This window comes from Panthera onca, chromosome D1 (assembly GCF_046562875.1).
Source record: "Panthera onca isolate mPanOnc1 chromosome D1, mPanOnc1 haplotype 2, whole genome shotgun sequence".
Lineage (NCBI taxonomy): Eukaryota > Metazoa > Chordata > Mammalia > Carnivora > Felidae > Panthera > Panthera onca.
The window spans coordinates 15,846,869-15,860,997 of NC_138348.1; the positions used below are offsets into that span (position 1 = coordinate 15,846,869).

At 47.0% G+C, this 14,129-nt stretch overlaps 1 protein-coding gene across 15 annotated transcripts in view; it reads left to right on the forward strand.

Moving 5' to 3' along the window:
- CELF1 (CUGBP Elav-like family member 1) overlaps positions 1-13,646 on the forward strand; it is a 75,256-nt gene extending 61,610 nt beyond the window's left edge. For 11 of the 15 annotated variants that reach the window (XM_078433453.2, XM_060606640.3, XM_078433457.2 and 8 more), the window contains 6 exons: positions 1,232-1,307; positions 2,738-2,866; positions 3,202-3,312; positions 3,971-4,156; positions 6,552-6,695; positions 7,087-13,646. In XM_078433453.2, the coding sequence (XP_078289579.1) occupies positions 1,232-1,307; positions 2,738-2,866; positions 3,202-3,312; positions 3,971-4,156; positions 6,552-6,695; positions 7,087-7,214 (774 nt within the window). In that variant the 3' untranslated portion in view covers positions 7,215-13,646. The remainder of the gene's footprint in view (positions 1-1,231; positions 1,308-2,737; positions 2,867-3,201; positions 3,313-3,970; positions 4,157-6,551; positions 6,696-7,086) is intronic. The other 4 variants (XM_078433456.2, XM_060606641.3, XM_078433454.2 and 1 more) reach the window with 3 other exon arrangements.
- The last annotated feature ends 483 nt before the right edge of the window (positions 13,647-14,129 follow it).

The window sequence follows — 14,129 nt, forward strand, 5'->3', positions numbered from 1 at the left end:
TCCCTGCCCTCAGAACTGTTCTCATTTAGGGAGGAAATGAAGGTGCCAAGTATAGAGTGCACAGCCCACCAGTTGGGGTTGAGCACATTGCCCAGGGTATTTAAGAAGACAAAAATGAGGACATGTGGGTATATAAATGATAGTACATTAATATTAATTATGAGGTTCTTTCTGGAATAGGTGGACTTGAACCTCTAGTCTGTTTAGACTAGAGCAGTGCTTCTTAATCTTTGTGGGGTGTGGACCCCACTGAGAAGCTGATAAAAATTGTGTGTATGTACATTTTCTCATTCTATATCTGGAGGTTTGAGAACCTAAAACCTATATGGACTAAAGGGATTCATGATGACTGAGGAACCAGATCGGGTGTTCATGGAAATGGGCAACAGGTTGAATAAAGGATTCAGAAACGAGGATACCAGTTGTACATGAGGAAAAGTGATTGGCTTTGAATGGAGCAAAGGTTTTCAGCCGGTTTGTTAGTCAAAGGTTGCTGTTTGCAAAGATAGTAAGATCATGGAGATCCATAAGCTCATGGACAACTTCTTGTTGTATTTGTTAGGGGGCAGCAATTGAAAGAATATACGCTGAACTGATCACGATCAGTCCGTTTGTCAGTCATTTGGTCATCTGTAACAGTGAAGACCAGTTTTGTGGGGGAGGAGATAAACGGGTCTGTATGGATATATAGCATCAAAAGATTGGTCTTTTCGTGTTCCGTTGTGGCCACTAAAGAATGACTCCAAGAAATACCCTGAAATGGTTTAGATTTGATATTTAAAATAATAGTAGTGTGAAGTAGAAATTGGGTGCCTGGATGGGAACAATCTGCAAAATAAGATGTGTGCGGAGTGAACTAAGAACTCGGGAGCGAGGAACTAGACGTGGCAGTCCTCCATCTGCAGACTCTCATTGCAGTGGATTGCATAGCTGAGCTTGGTTCTCTGCTCGACTTCTGTCCTCTGCTGTGCTGCGTTCTGTTGCCCAGGGACTTGAGCTTGGTCGGCACTCAGTGACTGTAAATATCTTCTGGGCCAGGGCTTTAGCTGTGTCGTATTGTCCTGTGCTGTCATAAGCCTCATGTTTCTGTTGTGTTGGCTTGGGTTCTTGTCTTCAACTCTCTTCTCTCTGGGGGCCTCTGCACTCTCGCTTTGCTGTGCTGTAGAGTTATCCCAGATGCAGAACCAGCCCTCACTCTCACTCTTGTTCTGTTTTTTGGTGTAATGTCTAGCTTTATTTGCAGCTCCTTCAGCAGACTGCCTCCTCTGGGAACCTCAACACCCTGAGCAGCCTCCACCCAATGGGAGGTAAGTGTTACGCTGCTGTGGAGGAGCAGCAGCCAGCAGGCCACCAGACCCAGCTAACAACAGTCTGAGAGTTTTGCACCGTTTGTACAGAAAACAAATGTTTTCCCACTCATAACATAAACCCAACGCGAGATGCGCATCCCAGAACTCAACCACCTTGTCTCTAGAAGGTGGCTCTGTTAGTTGCTGATGCAAGATTGCTTTGGGGTTGTCTGATACTCCCACCCCTTTAAGTCTCTATTGAGGAGGAAGATGGAAAAAGAGGTGTTAGCATGTGTGGGCTATCTGAGGCCGTTCTGATAAGGAGAAGATTGCAGGAACTCTTTATTTCCACAATAACGTGACTTTTCCAGTGGATAAGAAGAAATCCGTGCAAATGACTTACCCAGAAACTGCTGAAATCTAGGCAGTTAATTTACCTCTGTGTCTTATACATGTTAACTTCTTAGGTGAATTACCTTGGGGCTCCACAGACAAAAGTAGGGCCATCAGACAAGTTAGTGGAGGTAGGGAGTGGAGCAGTCCCAGAGCCTCTGCCCCTAACCCTTCTGCAGTGGGTGAAGGCCCAGCAAGTGTATTTGAGAAAGGGGTGGTCTTAGATGAACTGCATTTTAGTGTGTGAGAAATTTTGATAGTGGTTCACTTTGTCTTAGGGACCTGGAGTTTGGTACGTTTTTCGAAAGTTGCTAAGTTTTTGGAAATCTGTGTTGTAGTTTCGTTTTTTATTCTTCCTAACTCTCCCCGCAAACCACTTCCCATCTGCTTTTCCATGGTCCAATAAATGGTTTGCAACACACTGTCGGTGCAGTTCAGATTTCTTGTTCCTTTTAACTGTTGCTTGGATTCTACTTGGAGCCCCCCCCCCCCCGCATTGTTTTTCTCTCTCTTCTTTCTGATGAGTGATCTGCTATTAAAGTGGTGGTTTTCCCTTAGTCTTTCTCCTATTGCTGTTCTCACATGTATTCCCCTCCTGTCATTCCTCCTTTGGCCACCTGAATCCTGCTGCATTTTCTGCCTGTCCACCTCCGCTGGAAAGAGCAAATCCCCCATAAAGTGGGAGCGAGGGGCTCAGATGCAGTTCTGCTCTGTGACTTAGGTTTTGTCATTTGTTGTTCTCTTGGACACCTGGTGTGATGGTAGACCACAGACCTAACCCTCTCCTGGTTTCCTAATTGCCGGTCCCTGTTGTGAATGTTCACTTGGGGTGTCATGCTGTTGGATTAGATATCTCTTCTCTGAGGAAATGATGTCAAGTTTCTTAATGAATTGAGTGATACCTGAATCTTTTTTGGAGCATTGTAGTATTACTTGTAAGGTTTATCTAGAAGAGGTCCTTTTGGGACCAGCCTTCGCCAGTGTGTGCGGTCATTGCTGGAGTGGTTACGAGGAACCTTTATCTGCTGGCTGATCTCTTGCTTTGGATGTTGCAGGGTTAAATGCAATGCAGTTACAGAATTTGGCTGCCCTAGCTGCTGCAGCTAGTGCAGCTCAGAACACACCAAGTGGTACCAATGCTCTCACTACATCCAGCAGCCCCCTCAGCGTACTCACCAGTTCAGGTAAGCGTGTCACTGGAACCCAGTGTGCCTTGCGCAGAATCCCAAGAGAGGGGTCTGTCATTCTGGAGAGTGGTTAACATCCCTTTCCAAAGGGGTCAAGATTATGAACAGTTAATTTTCAAATGTCATCTTGTGACTTAAGAGAAATCTCACAGTTTTGAGTTTGTTGTAACTGTCATTTGACTCTGTGTCCCGCAGTGACAGTTACCAGAATCAGTAACTGAAAACCTCTTTATGAAGAGAATACTTGAGTAGTATTACTCTTGTGCTTTGGTTCCTGTTGACATGAGGAGCACGTGTCGGCTCAAGTTTAACACTTGGGTTTCTGGTCACAGGGTCCTCACCGAGCTCCAGCAGCAGCAGCTCTGTCAACCCCATCGCCTCCCTTGGAGCCCTGCAGACATTAGCTGGAGCAACGGCAGGCCTCAACGTCAGCTCTTTGGCAGGTGAGAGACAGCCCCTGGATGCCATCAGGCCATTCTTTGTTCAGGTAGCACATTTTAGGGTCCCCAGGGGAATGAACAAGGTGGCCCGGTGAAGTTAGGAATAATCATGGGATTTCAAGTCAGACCTGAGTTAAATCCCACCTCTGCTCCTTATACCCCCTTTCTAAGGTCATTTTCTCATCTGTGAAGTGGGAATAGAATACTTTGAGGGCTGTGCAGTAAATGAAAACATGGGTAAAGTGCTGAGCTCGTGGCTTAGTACAGTGTCAGGCACATAGAATTCGCTGCTATTTTGATGATAGGGTTTACCCACATCTTGTCGTAAACCACACACACTCCTTTTAGTCTCCAAATATGGGATGCTTATTTTGCCGCATTCCAGCTTTGTGAGAAAGTAGCAGAAAGCCATAGAGAAAATGGAGCAGGTCATGTGTAAGTGTTGTCATGTCTTACACAGGTAGGAAGAATGTAATGGGGAGAGCCACACCTGCGTGTGGCATTTTTTAATGTTCCCATTGGCAGTAAGGCTGGTGAGTGTCCTGAGACCTGACCAGTCAGGGAGAAGCTGAGAGAGAGATAAAAGGGAAAACCTTGGAGTTGTGTTTGGCGTCAGTCAAGTCTTCCCAATATGTTAATCCTGCTCTTCCCCACAACCAAGGGATGGCTGCTTTAAATGGTGGCCTGGGCAGCAGCGGCCTTTCCAACGGCACCGGGAGCACCATGGAGGCCCTGACGCAGGCCTACTCGGGAATCCAGCAATATGCTGCCGCGGCACTCCCTACTCTGTACAACCAGAACCTGTTGACACAGCAGAGTATCGGTGCTGCTGGAAGCCAGAAGGAAGGTGAGTGCGGAAGGACGACAAGGGGGTCGCTCTCCCCGCAGGCGGAGCTGAAGGCAGGGCAAAGGCCAGGAGGATCGTTTAGGTGGTCAGATCAGTGCTTTTCTTTGGCAGTGTCAAGGGTAGACTGAGAAGTTCTGTAAAGTGTGCTCTGCTTTGGGACTGTTCTCTGGATGTGGCTCACATGAGAACCTGTGTTTGCCCTCCTGTAATCTGGCTGCAGGTTTTAGATGAAGAAGCATACTGACCTTACCATATGACAGTATTTTGACAATCTGTCTTTGTTAGGAAGTCATCTTTGTGGATTATAAATTTCTCAGAGGATATCTTCTGTCAAGGTGTCCCTTTTAAGCTCTCTTACTTGGCATTTTCCTCCTTTTCTGATCTGTGCTTTTCCTAATTAACGAGGCACTGAAGGTGATGGGACAGAAAATTATGGCCCGTGGGTTGATGGATTGGGAAGTGTGTGCTGTGACATAAATGGGATTAAATTCAGGAGAGACTTTTCTAGGCAGAAAGAGGCGTGAAGGTGGTTTGTATCAATAGAAAGTCCTGCTGACACCTCTGTGCTCATACTTGACTGGATTTCTGCAGCCCAAAGCTGGCAAGGTTTAAGCACTGATGTGGGGAAAAGACACATAGCCTCTCTCGCCATGGCAGCAAGGACTCCTGGTACGGTGCATCCTCACCTGCTCTGAATCAAGATGCTTCTGTACCTAGGATATGGTAGTGGGGGAACTGGAAGAACTGTGGAGATGGACAGTATAAAGCAGGAAAAGCATGAGGTGTTCCATATGGTGCTCTGAAGACTGATGAATGGGAAAGAGGGATGGGGAGCACCAGAGGCACAGCATTTTGTGTAGAATGGTCAGAGAAGGTCTCTCACTTGCTGTTTAATCAGAGACCTGAGGAAGTAAGGAAGCTAGCAGTGCATACGTCTAGAGGAAGAAGGGTAATGCGGGCAGAGGAACACCTCTGTGTCATCAGTGCAAAGGCCCTGATGCAGTAGTGTTCTGTAATGTGTTTGGTGACAGCAGGGAGGCTGGGTGGCTGGAGAATGGCTGGACTGCAGTTATAATAAGTTGCCTTTGGTTAGAAAGTCATTGAGTGTAAATGGTTGGAAGAAGAAAGCACATTCTGGTTTTGAGCTCAGAGTTAATCATAGATACCTTTTTTCTTTTTTCTTTTTAAATGTTAATTTTTTTTAAATTATTTTTTATGTTTTTGAGAGAGAAAGAGAACATGAGCAGAGGGGTGGCACAGAGAGAGAAATTAGAAATACAGAATCTGAAGCAGACTTCAGACTCTGAGCTGTCAGCACAGAGCCCGACGCAGGCTCAAACCCACAAGCTGTGAGATCATGACCTGAGCCGAAGTTGGACACCTAAGAGGGAGAGAGAGTGTGCACACGTAGTGTGCACACGTGGGAAAAGGGCGGACAAAGAGGGGGACAGAGAATCCGAAGTGGACTCTGTGCTGACAGCTGAGAGCCTGATGCGGGGCTCCAACTCATGAACCGTGAGATCGTGACCGGAATGGAAGTCAGATGCCTAACTGACTGAGCTACCCAGGTGCTCCAATCATGGGCACTTTTTAAAATGTAATTTCTTTTTATTGAGGTATACTATACATGTGGTAAAAATCACCCTTTGGGGAGCATACAGCTCTGTGAGCTTTGATGAATGCATACAGTCATGTAACCACCTTTACAGATGGAGAATGTTTCCGTTGCTCCCCCCACCCCCGCAGTTCCCTCATGTCCCTTAGTCATTCCCGGCCCCCACCTCCTGCCTCACAACTGCCAATCTCTCTTTGCTGTCCCGATACTTTCTAGCACGGTTTGGAAACCTGTTATGTTTATAATCTCTCTCTACTTCTTTTTGTGTGTTTCTGTACAAGCCTTTAGTCTCCGGTTTTATTGCACCACACGCAAGTCTGCCTAGTTTATTGTCTCAGCACTTGCTCCTCCCACAAGGTCAAATCCTGACACCCCTTAGTGGGAAGGAGTCTGTTTCAGTGATTGCCCTTTAGTTCCTGTTTCATATTTGGAGAATCTGTAGTTCTCCAAATGAATTTGTGTGTTGGGACACAGACTGTTTTAATGCAGGTAGAAATGAGAAGCAGTGGGGGGTAAGTTTGACACTGATACTGAAGGCCTTTTTTTTTTTTTTTTTTTTTCCTTCTAAATGTGTATTTTTGAGAAAGAGGGAATGCGAGTAAGAGTGGGAGAGGGGCAGAGAAAGGGAGAGAGAGATTCCCAGGCAGGCTCTGTGCTGATAGCGGATCCCATGACCCTGGGATCATGACCTGAGCAAAAACCAAGAGTCGGACCCTCAGCCAACTGAGCCACCCAGGGGCCCCAACACTGATGCCTTTTCGATCACTGGGTATTTTGAAGGTCCAGAGGGAGCCAACCTGTTCATCTACCACCTGCCCCAGGAGTTTGGAGATCAGGACCTGCTGCAGATGTTTATGCCCTTTGGGAATGTCGTGTCTGCCAAGGTTTTCATAGACAAGCAGACAAACCTGAGCAAGTGTTTTGGTATGTTGGCTTCTCTTTTGGTGTCGGGAGGGTTAAGTGCCTTTACCACTGAGAACAAAAAGGGTCTGAAAGCAGGAAGAGCAGGGTTTGAATTGGGTTACCATTTAACTCAACCTTGGGCAGATCAATTTTTTTATTGCTGTTTATGGATGATGGATTTCTACCCATACTGTTGCTCCGGAAGTAAAAATAATGTATGGAAATTGTTGGTCAGAAAACTTAAAAGTGCCATGTAGAAGTCAAGTGGTACTGTCGGGAATCTAATTTGTTTTATGTGATACAATTTCCAGAATTCTTGTCCCTGCTGAGAAATTTGGGATTTGAGACTATGCTCATAAGATATCTCTTGGCTCATCATGTCCCTCACCCAGGTTTCTGCTTGGATACACAGGTTTTGTAAGTTACGACAATCCTGTTTCGGCTCAAGCTGCCATCCAGTCCATGAACGGCTTTCAGATTGGAATGAAGCGGCTTAAAGTGCAGCTCAAACGTTCGAAGAATGACAGCAAGCCCTACTGAGCGTGCTCCCCTCTGAGACTGGAGTGAGAGGGTCTTCTGGTAAGTGGGGGAGGAGCACCCTTAATGATTCGAAGCCCTAAGGCTGTGTGTTGACAGCCCTGGACCCTGATCCCTGCCACTCTCGCAGGCACAGCTTGCCCCGAAGACTCGGCTACTGCCTTCTGTGGGAGTTTCGCTTCGTACAGAGGACGAGTTTGTGCTTTGGTTTCCAGTGTTTTACTTTGGAGTTTAGGTGCCATATCCTGAGTTTTTTTCTTTATTTAAAGTTTGCTGTGTTTGTAACCAGTGTGTGTTGAGAAGGACCAACATCAAACCGCCCTGGGGGGAGGAGGGGGAATGGAGAAGCATTAAAAAAGATCAGACCTTTCCCCACACTACCCCAAGAGAGGACTGAGTGAAACCAAAAATTGACCCCAGAATCTCCCTGAGTGCGAGAGTGGGTGAAATGAGAACTGGTGCCCAAGAGCCTTGGGGACGGGGGGGCGGGGAGGGCAGAGGCGAGGCTGGCTTTGGAGGTGAGGACAGTGACCCACACCCCATGGCCCCAGGAGCCGGAGGCTGAAGTGCCTCCATAGCTATCTTCTGGGGAGTTACTGAGTTCTTGCCACCTGTTTTTCAGATTCTTGTGCAGAATTTCTGCTGCTCTTTCCCAAGAAGGGGAAGACAGTTCTGTGGAAATAAAGCATTTGTTAAATTAGCTTGACATAGGCAACATGCAGGGAGACATCACCCATTACCGGCTTTTCCAGCCACCCATTGGTGTTGGATTGGCTCCGGCTGGCTGATGGCTGTTAAGGAGAAGCAGCCAGTCAAAAAGATCGTTTTTAGTTTATTTCAACACCACATTGTTAGACCACGGCCCATTTCTAATAGGTCCCTTTAAACAAGGTCTCTAGGCAAGACACTGTCTGGTTTCCTTCCTTGTAGTTGACCACAGCAGAGTGTCACTTCCATCCCAAGCCACAGTTTTCTCATGAGGGTAGATCTAAGAAGAGCTTACAGTATCTAGCTTGAAGGGGGCACCTCTCCTGAGCAGAGTGATCAAAAGCCATTGAATTGGCGGGGGGTGGGGGAGCCTTCTTCTTGGTGTACCTGAATCAGAAGGCACCTTTAAGCCAGAGTGCTGCATTTGTCAGCGGCCAGCACTTATCCGTAAAAGGATGAGAAATCTTTGCTTGCCTCTGTGGTTGAGGGATCCCAGATGTGGTATTCCCGCCCTCCCTCCGCCGCCCCCCCAAGACAGGCCCCTCTTCTAACCACTCCAGCCCCTTCTGCTCTTGGGGACAGAGGAGACAACAGGACGTTTACAGCCTCCATATGGATTTAGTGTTCATTTACCTCAGTATTACCATGTTCATTTTTGTCCTCATGCTTACAGTTAGCTCCCTGCTGCCTCCCACAGGCATCACTGCGGCTCTTGCCTGTGACCCACACAGCCTTTGGGCCCTTCCTCTGCTCCAAGAAATGCTGTGGGGCTGGAGAGCCAGAAAGGACGCGCTGTTGGGAATGTGCACCTGGGCAGAGGTAGCCCTGTTGGGATATGACTCTTAGCCAAGGCCAGGGACAGGGTCCCTGGGATCTTAAGCCTCACAAACATCGGTCCTGACCCCTAACAGCAGAGATGAGATTAAAGGGGTTGCCTTGGTATTAAGTCAGATGGGGACCCTCTCCTTGTCATGCTGTCCCTTTGGGTCACAGGGATTGACCGTCTTGCTGTTGTACAGATAGTTTGGTGGTGTTGGATTATCCCATTGAAGCAGGGACAGCTGTTCCCTTCTCATAGTGATAACTTGGGTCTGTTGTCCTCTAAGAAACGTGAAACATACTTCTTAAGCTGAACCACGTAAACTTGAATTCCGTGCACTGGGAGAAATGTGTCCTGTGTTTCAAGGATAAAACTGTTCCAAAGGCTTCCAGGGTCATGATGGGATTTTTTAAATAAATGCAAAAAATAAAAATAAAAAAGAAAAAAGAAAAAAAGAAAAAAATGCTAGGTTGGGGAGGCGCTGTTCTGAATCCCAACCGGCTGGAACCAAGAATGTCGTTTCTATTTTTATAGAAGTTTTATACAGCTCCGGGGTGGAGAATATTTATTACCTAAATTATATCTCTGGAAAAGGCCAGGATTTTGTAGAATCCAGAATGTGATTGTTGTACACACAGGGTGCTGTGTATGATTGAAACTACTGACTCTCTGTGGCCCGTTTGCAGCCCAGCTAATAATCTGCCAGAGGGGAAGGAGTTAATGCTGTGAATTGGCGGAGGAGAGAGCTGTGCTCCCCAGGGTGCTGCCGGTGCTGTGATAGCTGACCTTCTGTTCTGTCTTCCTCCTTGGCCATTATGGGGTTTTCCAAAGCCCAGAACTCCACTCCCTCCCTACTTTCTCTCCCATCCCCCTCCTCCCCCATCTCACAATTATTTGTCCATGGATTTGTCCTGGGCTCCGGGACCTTCTGAAATGCCTTTTTGAATAATATGAAAGGCAAAGGTGCAGTCAGCCCACCTTTGATAGCAGACCCAGAGGTTTCATACCTGCTTGTGAGTTCTCTTTTCTAAAAGGAGCATGTGCCACAGCAGGGCCCTGGGCTGCCACACGGCCAGCTGGTGAGACCAGGCACTTCTCTCTGTTCTCTTCTCTCCTGCCCTGCGAGTGAGCACAGTAGCACTGCCCTTGAGCACAGTTCTCTCCCCAGGCCAAAGATGGTTTGTGAAGAAGCTGCTCCCCTATAAGTCTCACGGTGTGGAAGGGTTCATCTCGGAGAGTGGAGACTAGCAGTCGAGTCTTAAGCAATCCTTTTCTGTTGTGTGGGGGTTTCACTTACATAAATGTGTTTTCTGCTATAGTTTTGTTTCTTACTTGGGTTTTATCATGAAATTGATTTGCCTTGAATGCAGCCAGACACTGTCTCCTGGGTCCCACATGAGTGGCCAGGGCCTGTGTGGAAACTAAAAGCTTGGATTTCTGGAAACGAAAGGCCATCCCTGTAGAATTGAGGAGAAATCCCGGCCCTCTCCCCTAGAGAGTTCCCCCACCCCAGCCATGGTCTTCTGTTTTCTCCTGGGTTTGAGGAGTGGGGAGGCTGCACCTCTGCTCCACCAGAGAGACCTTACCTTCTTCTGGGACGAGTTGGGGCGCCTCGGGAAATCCAAGCCTTAGGTTCCCTTCTGTCTCTGGCAGTTGGATGTTTTCTTGGTGTCCTCCATGTCCTTTTTGACTTTTCCCTTGTGTCCATTGTTAGCATGTGCAAAAGTTCCCTGTCATTACCCAGCCCCCGCCCCGCCCGCCCGCCTCCTCATTTCAGGGCTGTACACAGTGAGTGTTCCTTTTCTCTCTCTCTCTGTTTGGATGTATTGCTCTGTGTAACTCAGTGGGTCTCCCTCTTTCTGGTTTGTTTTTTTTTCTAGATTCCTGCCGTTTGTTCATCGTTGTGCCTAAAGCATGTCGATGTGGCGTCAAGTACATCGTCCAAATCCCTGTCTCTTCAGCTTCTCTGATGCTTGAACTCTCACCTTTGACCTTGTGTTGACCTTTGATGCTGACGTGTATTTTTATTATGTTTGTTTCTTTCTTTGTTATTTCTTTTTTTCTTTTCCTTTTTTTTTCTTTTGTGCTGCCAAATTGGTTTTGCTAGAACGACTGCTGAAGGGGAAATATTTAAACTTGCATTTGAATATAAAAAAATCTATTTTTCTAGAACTTCATAAGATAACCACTTGATTTTGTGATTCCAATTCTTTGTAACTGTCTTCAGAGCAGCCCTACTAGCACATACCGCGTGGTGTTTGTATTTCTGTGAACACACAGCCAGTCCGTTTCTAGGCTTTGTTTCTCTGTGTGCTTAGTTTTAAAGACAACTTTGAAGTAAACAATGAAATAAAAGATGTCACTAAAACCTTTGAGGCTCCTGAGCACATTTTGCTGATATAGTTTGTGGGGCTTGAGGAGACCGCATGTGTTCTTTTTGTTTTTCTGAGTTCTCAACTGCAGAAAACACCTGAACCCCTTTCCTTTTTGACCGCAGGCTGCAATTTGGGCCCCAGCCAGCCCTTTTTCTTTTTCTTTTGTGGTTCTTCCCTGTAGTGACCCTGCAGGGAGCCTTCAAATCCCTCTGGCCCCTTCCCCTCAGCCCCGCTGTGCCCGCCTCCATGCTTGTTCCTACAGTCTCCACAGCAAAATGTGATGCTTTGATTTTTTTTTTGTTTTTGTATTGTTTTTGTGTTTTTTTGTTTTGAATTTTTTCCTTTCCTACTAAGATTATGCCCGGAAAAAACAAGTTTTGCATGTTTCCTGCTGTTTCTTCACACCTTCGTATATATCACCTTCACCTCTCTGTTTTCTATAGTTTGTGCAAAAACTGACCGATTTAAAAGGGTTTCAAAGAAGCTGTTTTAAATTGTTGTGGGGTTGATTATTTTTTTCAAGATTGTATTGTTTTATTTTGAAGTGGCAACTTTCTCCTCTATTGCCCTTAGAGCGTTTGCCTGTGCACTTAGACTGTCACCTCATGTGGCCTCCAGGCCTCAGCATTGGGGGGGGGGGGGGGGGCGGGGGGAGGGCGGAAGCTGGCTGCTCTGCTCAGAGATGGGTGGGAAGGGGGCCTGGACAGGCACGAGGAGCAGAGATAGAACCCAGAAGGTGGCCGCGGGTGGGCAAGAGGTTCAGCGCATTAGGGGTAGTGAGTGTCCCTCAGCCCCGAAGAAGGAGGGTGCTCTTAACCACTCGGAGGAGGTCATCCATGCACTAAGCGGCAATATACCTGCCAGCGCTTTTCCTAGGTGACAAGCACAATACTACAGTCTTCACACTGTTTACAGCCCTGGGCACCAACTACCCCACACTGGCTCTTCACCACAGCTCTGCTCTTGCTTAGCTTAGTGGGGTGGGGGTGAGGGCAGGGATTTGTTGTTTTTGTTTTTGTTTTTGTTTTAATTGGGTGAAGAGCCAAATAGCTACTGTCCCTGGGTGCCAGGCACGCCAGTTCCTTGGTTCCCTGAGGGGAACTTGCTCTCCTCTCTTGTGGCACCATCCAGCCTCAGGGTCTTAGGGACTTGAGTAAGAATGTGAATGGCGGAGGGAGAGGCCAGAGGAGACTAGAGGTCACGGGATGGATCTGTGGAGGTAAGAGGTTGCAGAGGGAGGAGTTTGTGATAGATTCCACCCAGACCTAAGCTGCTGGCGGGTGGGAGAGCTGGGAAGTAGGATTGTCCAGGGAATGGTGAAGAGGGGTAGCCGAGGGACGGGGGGGAGGGGGGTGGGGAAGGTAGAAGCACTGTTAGCGTCATCCATGCAGGGGTTGATGAAGGAAGGGGTCCTGGCAGAGTTTCTTCTGTGGGACCCGGCGGGTTGCCTAGTATTATGCTTGAGGCCACTCTTACTAGGAGGAGAGGGCGGCCAAATGGAGGCCCAGTGTATGGTAGGCTGCTTAATTTCCTGGAAGGGGTGATTGGATGGAAAGAGGCCAGGAACCCCAGCCTGAGCGAGACTGCCGTGCACCCCACAGTCTGACTGCACAGAGCCGCCTCTGTTGGCAGAAGGCGCCGAGGCTCCCCTTCCTGTGTATTCAGAATCCGTGTTTGCCAATACATTTTGCTTTCAATTCCAAGAGGAGCTCTGGGAAAACCTGTGGATAAAACCAAATGCCAAACGTTGGACGTTGTTTCCTTTTCCTTTTCTCTCTCTGATTGTTTTAATTGTTCTGTGGTGGTTTTAATGGATTTGAGACCCTGGAGCGGCAGCTGCCTTTCTGATTTCCAGCTGCTTTTTGTGAATAATTTAAAAAGAAAAAAAAAAAAAGAAACTTTACATTTTGGAGACAAACCTGTGTGAGTTTTTTATTGGTACAAACGTTGTATTTAACACTAGGGGTTTTGTACAGTTTTTTGCCTTTTCTACTAGAAAACAATGTAAAGTGATTTCACAATGTGAAGAGAAAAAAAATTGCCACTATGACCAAACGCACAGTCTGTTCTGCAGCAACAACGGGATTCAATCAACTCAAAGTCGTGATTCAGCCGTAGAAATGCTTTTCCTTTACCTTGTTTGAGCTTTCCTTTCTTTCCTGTTTTGATTTGCAAAAGAAAATGTCTTTTCTGTGTGAACTTGTGTTGTACTATGTAGAAAATTATGGATTTTACTTTAATGGTTTAAAAAAAAAAAAAAAAGGGCAAGAAGAGCCTTTGTCGCTTTTCTGACCTGATCACAGAGTTTGTGTAGTGGATTAAAAAAGAAAAAAAAAAATTGTTACAAGTTTGGAGCAAGGGAGTATGTGTTTAAAAGGAATCTCCTTCCTTTTTTTGTGTGTTTTTCCTTTTGTCCCAACGGGGAACCTAAATCTGTTTTAATTGCACAGACACACGGACAAAAAGTCATTTTGTATCTGCCAAGTGTGGTACCTTCCTTTGTTTATTTGCTATTAAACTGTTTGAGAAGAATTGACGTTGTCTTCAGAGTTATTATTGATTGTTGGGGTGGTCAGTGGGGTGTCCTTGGGGCTGGTGGGGATGGGGACGTTCCTGAAGAATGGGTGGGTACCCCGATAAGGTTTTGTTTTGATGTGCCTGTTTCATGGAACTGAACTCACCAAAGGCTCCTGAAAGAACATGACTTCTCCCCAGAAAACTACCTTCTCCATTATTCTGTATTCTTCCGCAACATTCCTGCTGATACAGGAGCATCTTCATGGATGTGAGGGCGATCTGGCTGCGACATCTGTCACCCCGTTGATCGCCAGGGTTGATGCGGCTGATCTGGCTGGCTAGGCGGGTGTCCCCTTCCTCCCTCACCGTTCCATGTGCGTCCCTCCCGAAGCTGCGCACTCTGTTGAAGAGGACGGCCTTCCCCGATAGAGGAGGACCGTTCTTCGGTCAAGGGTATGCGGGTAGCTGTGCTCCCCTGCTAGAGCCTCCAAACAAGCT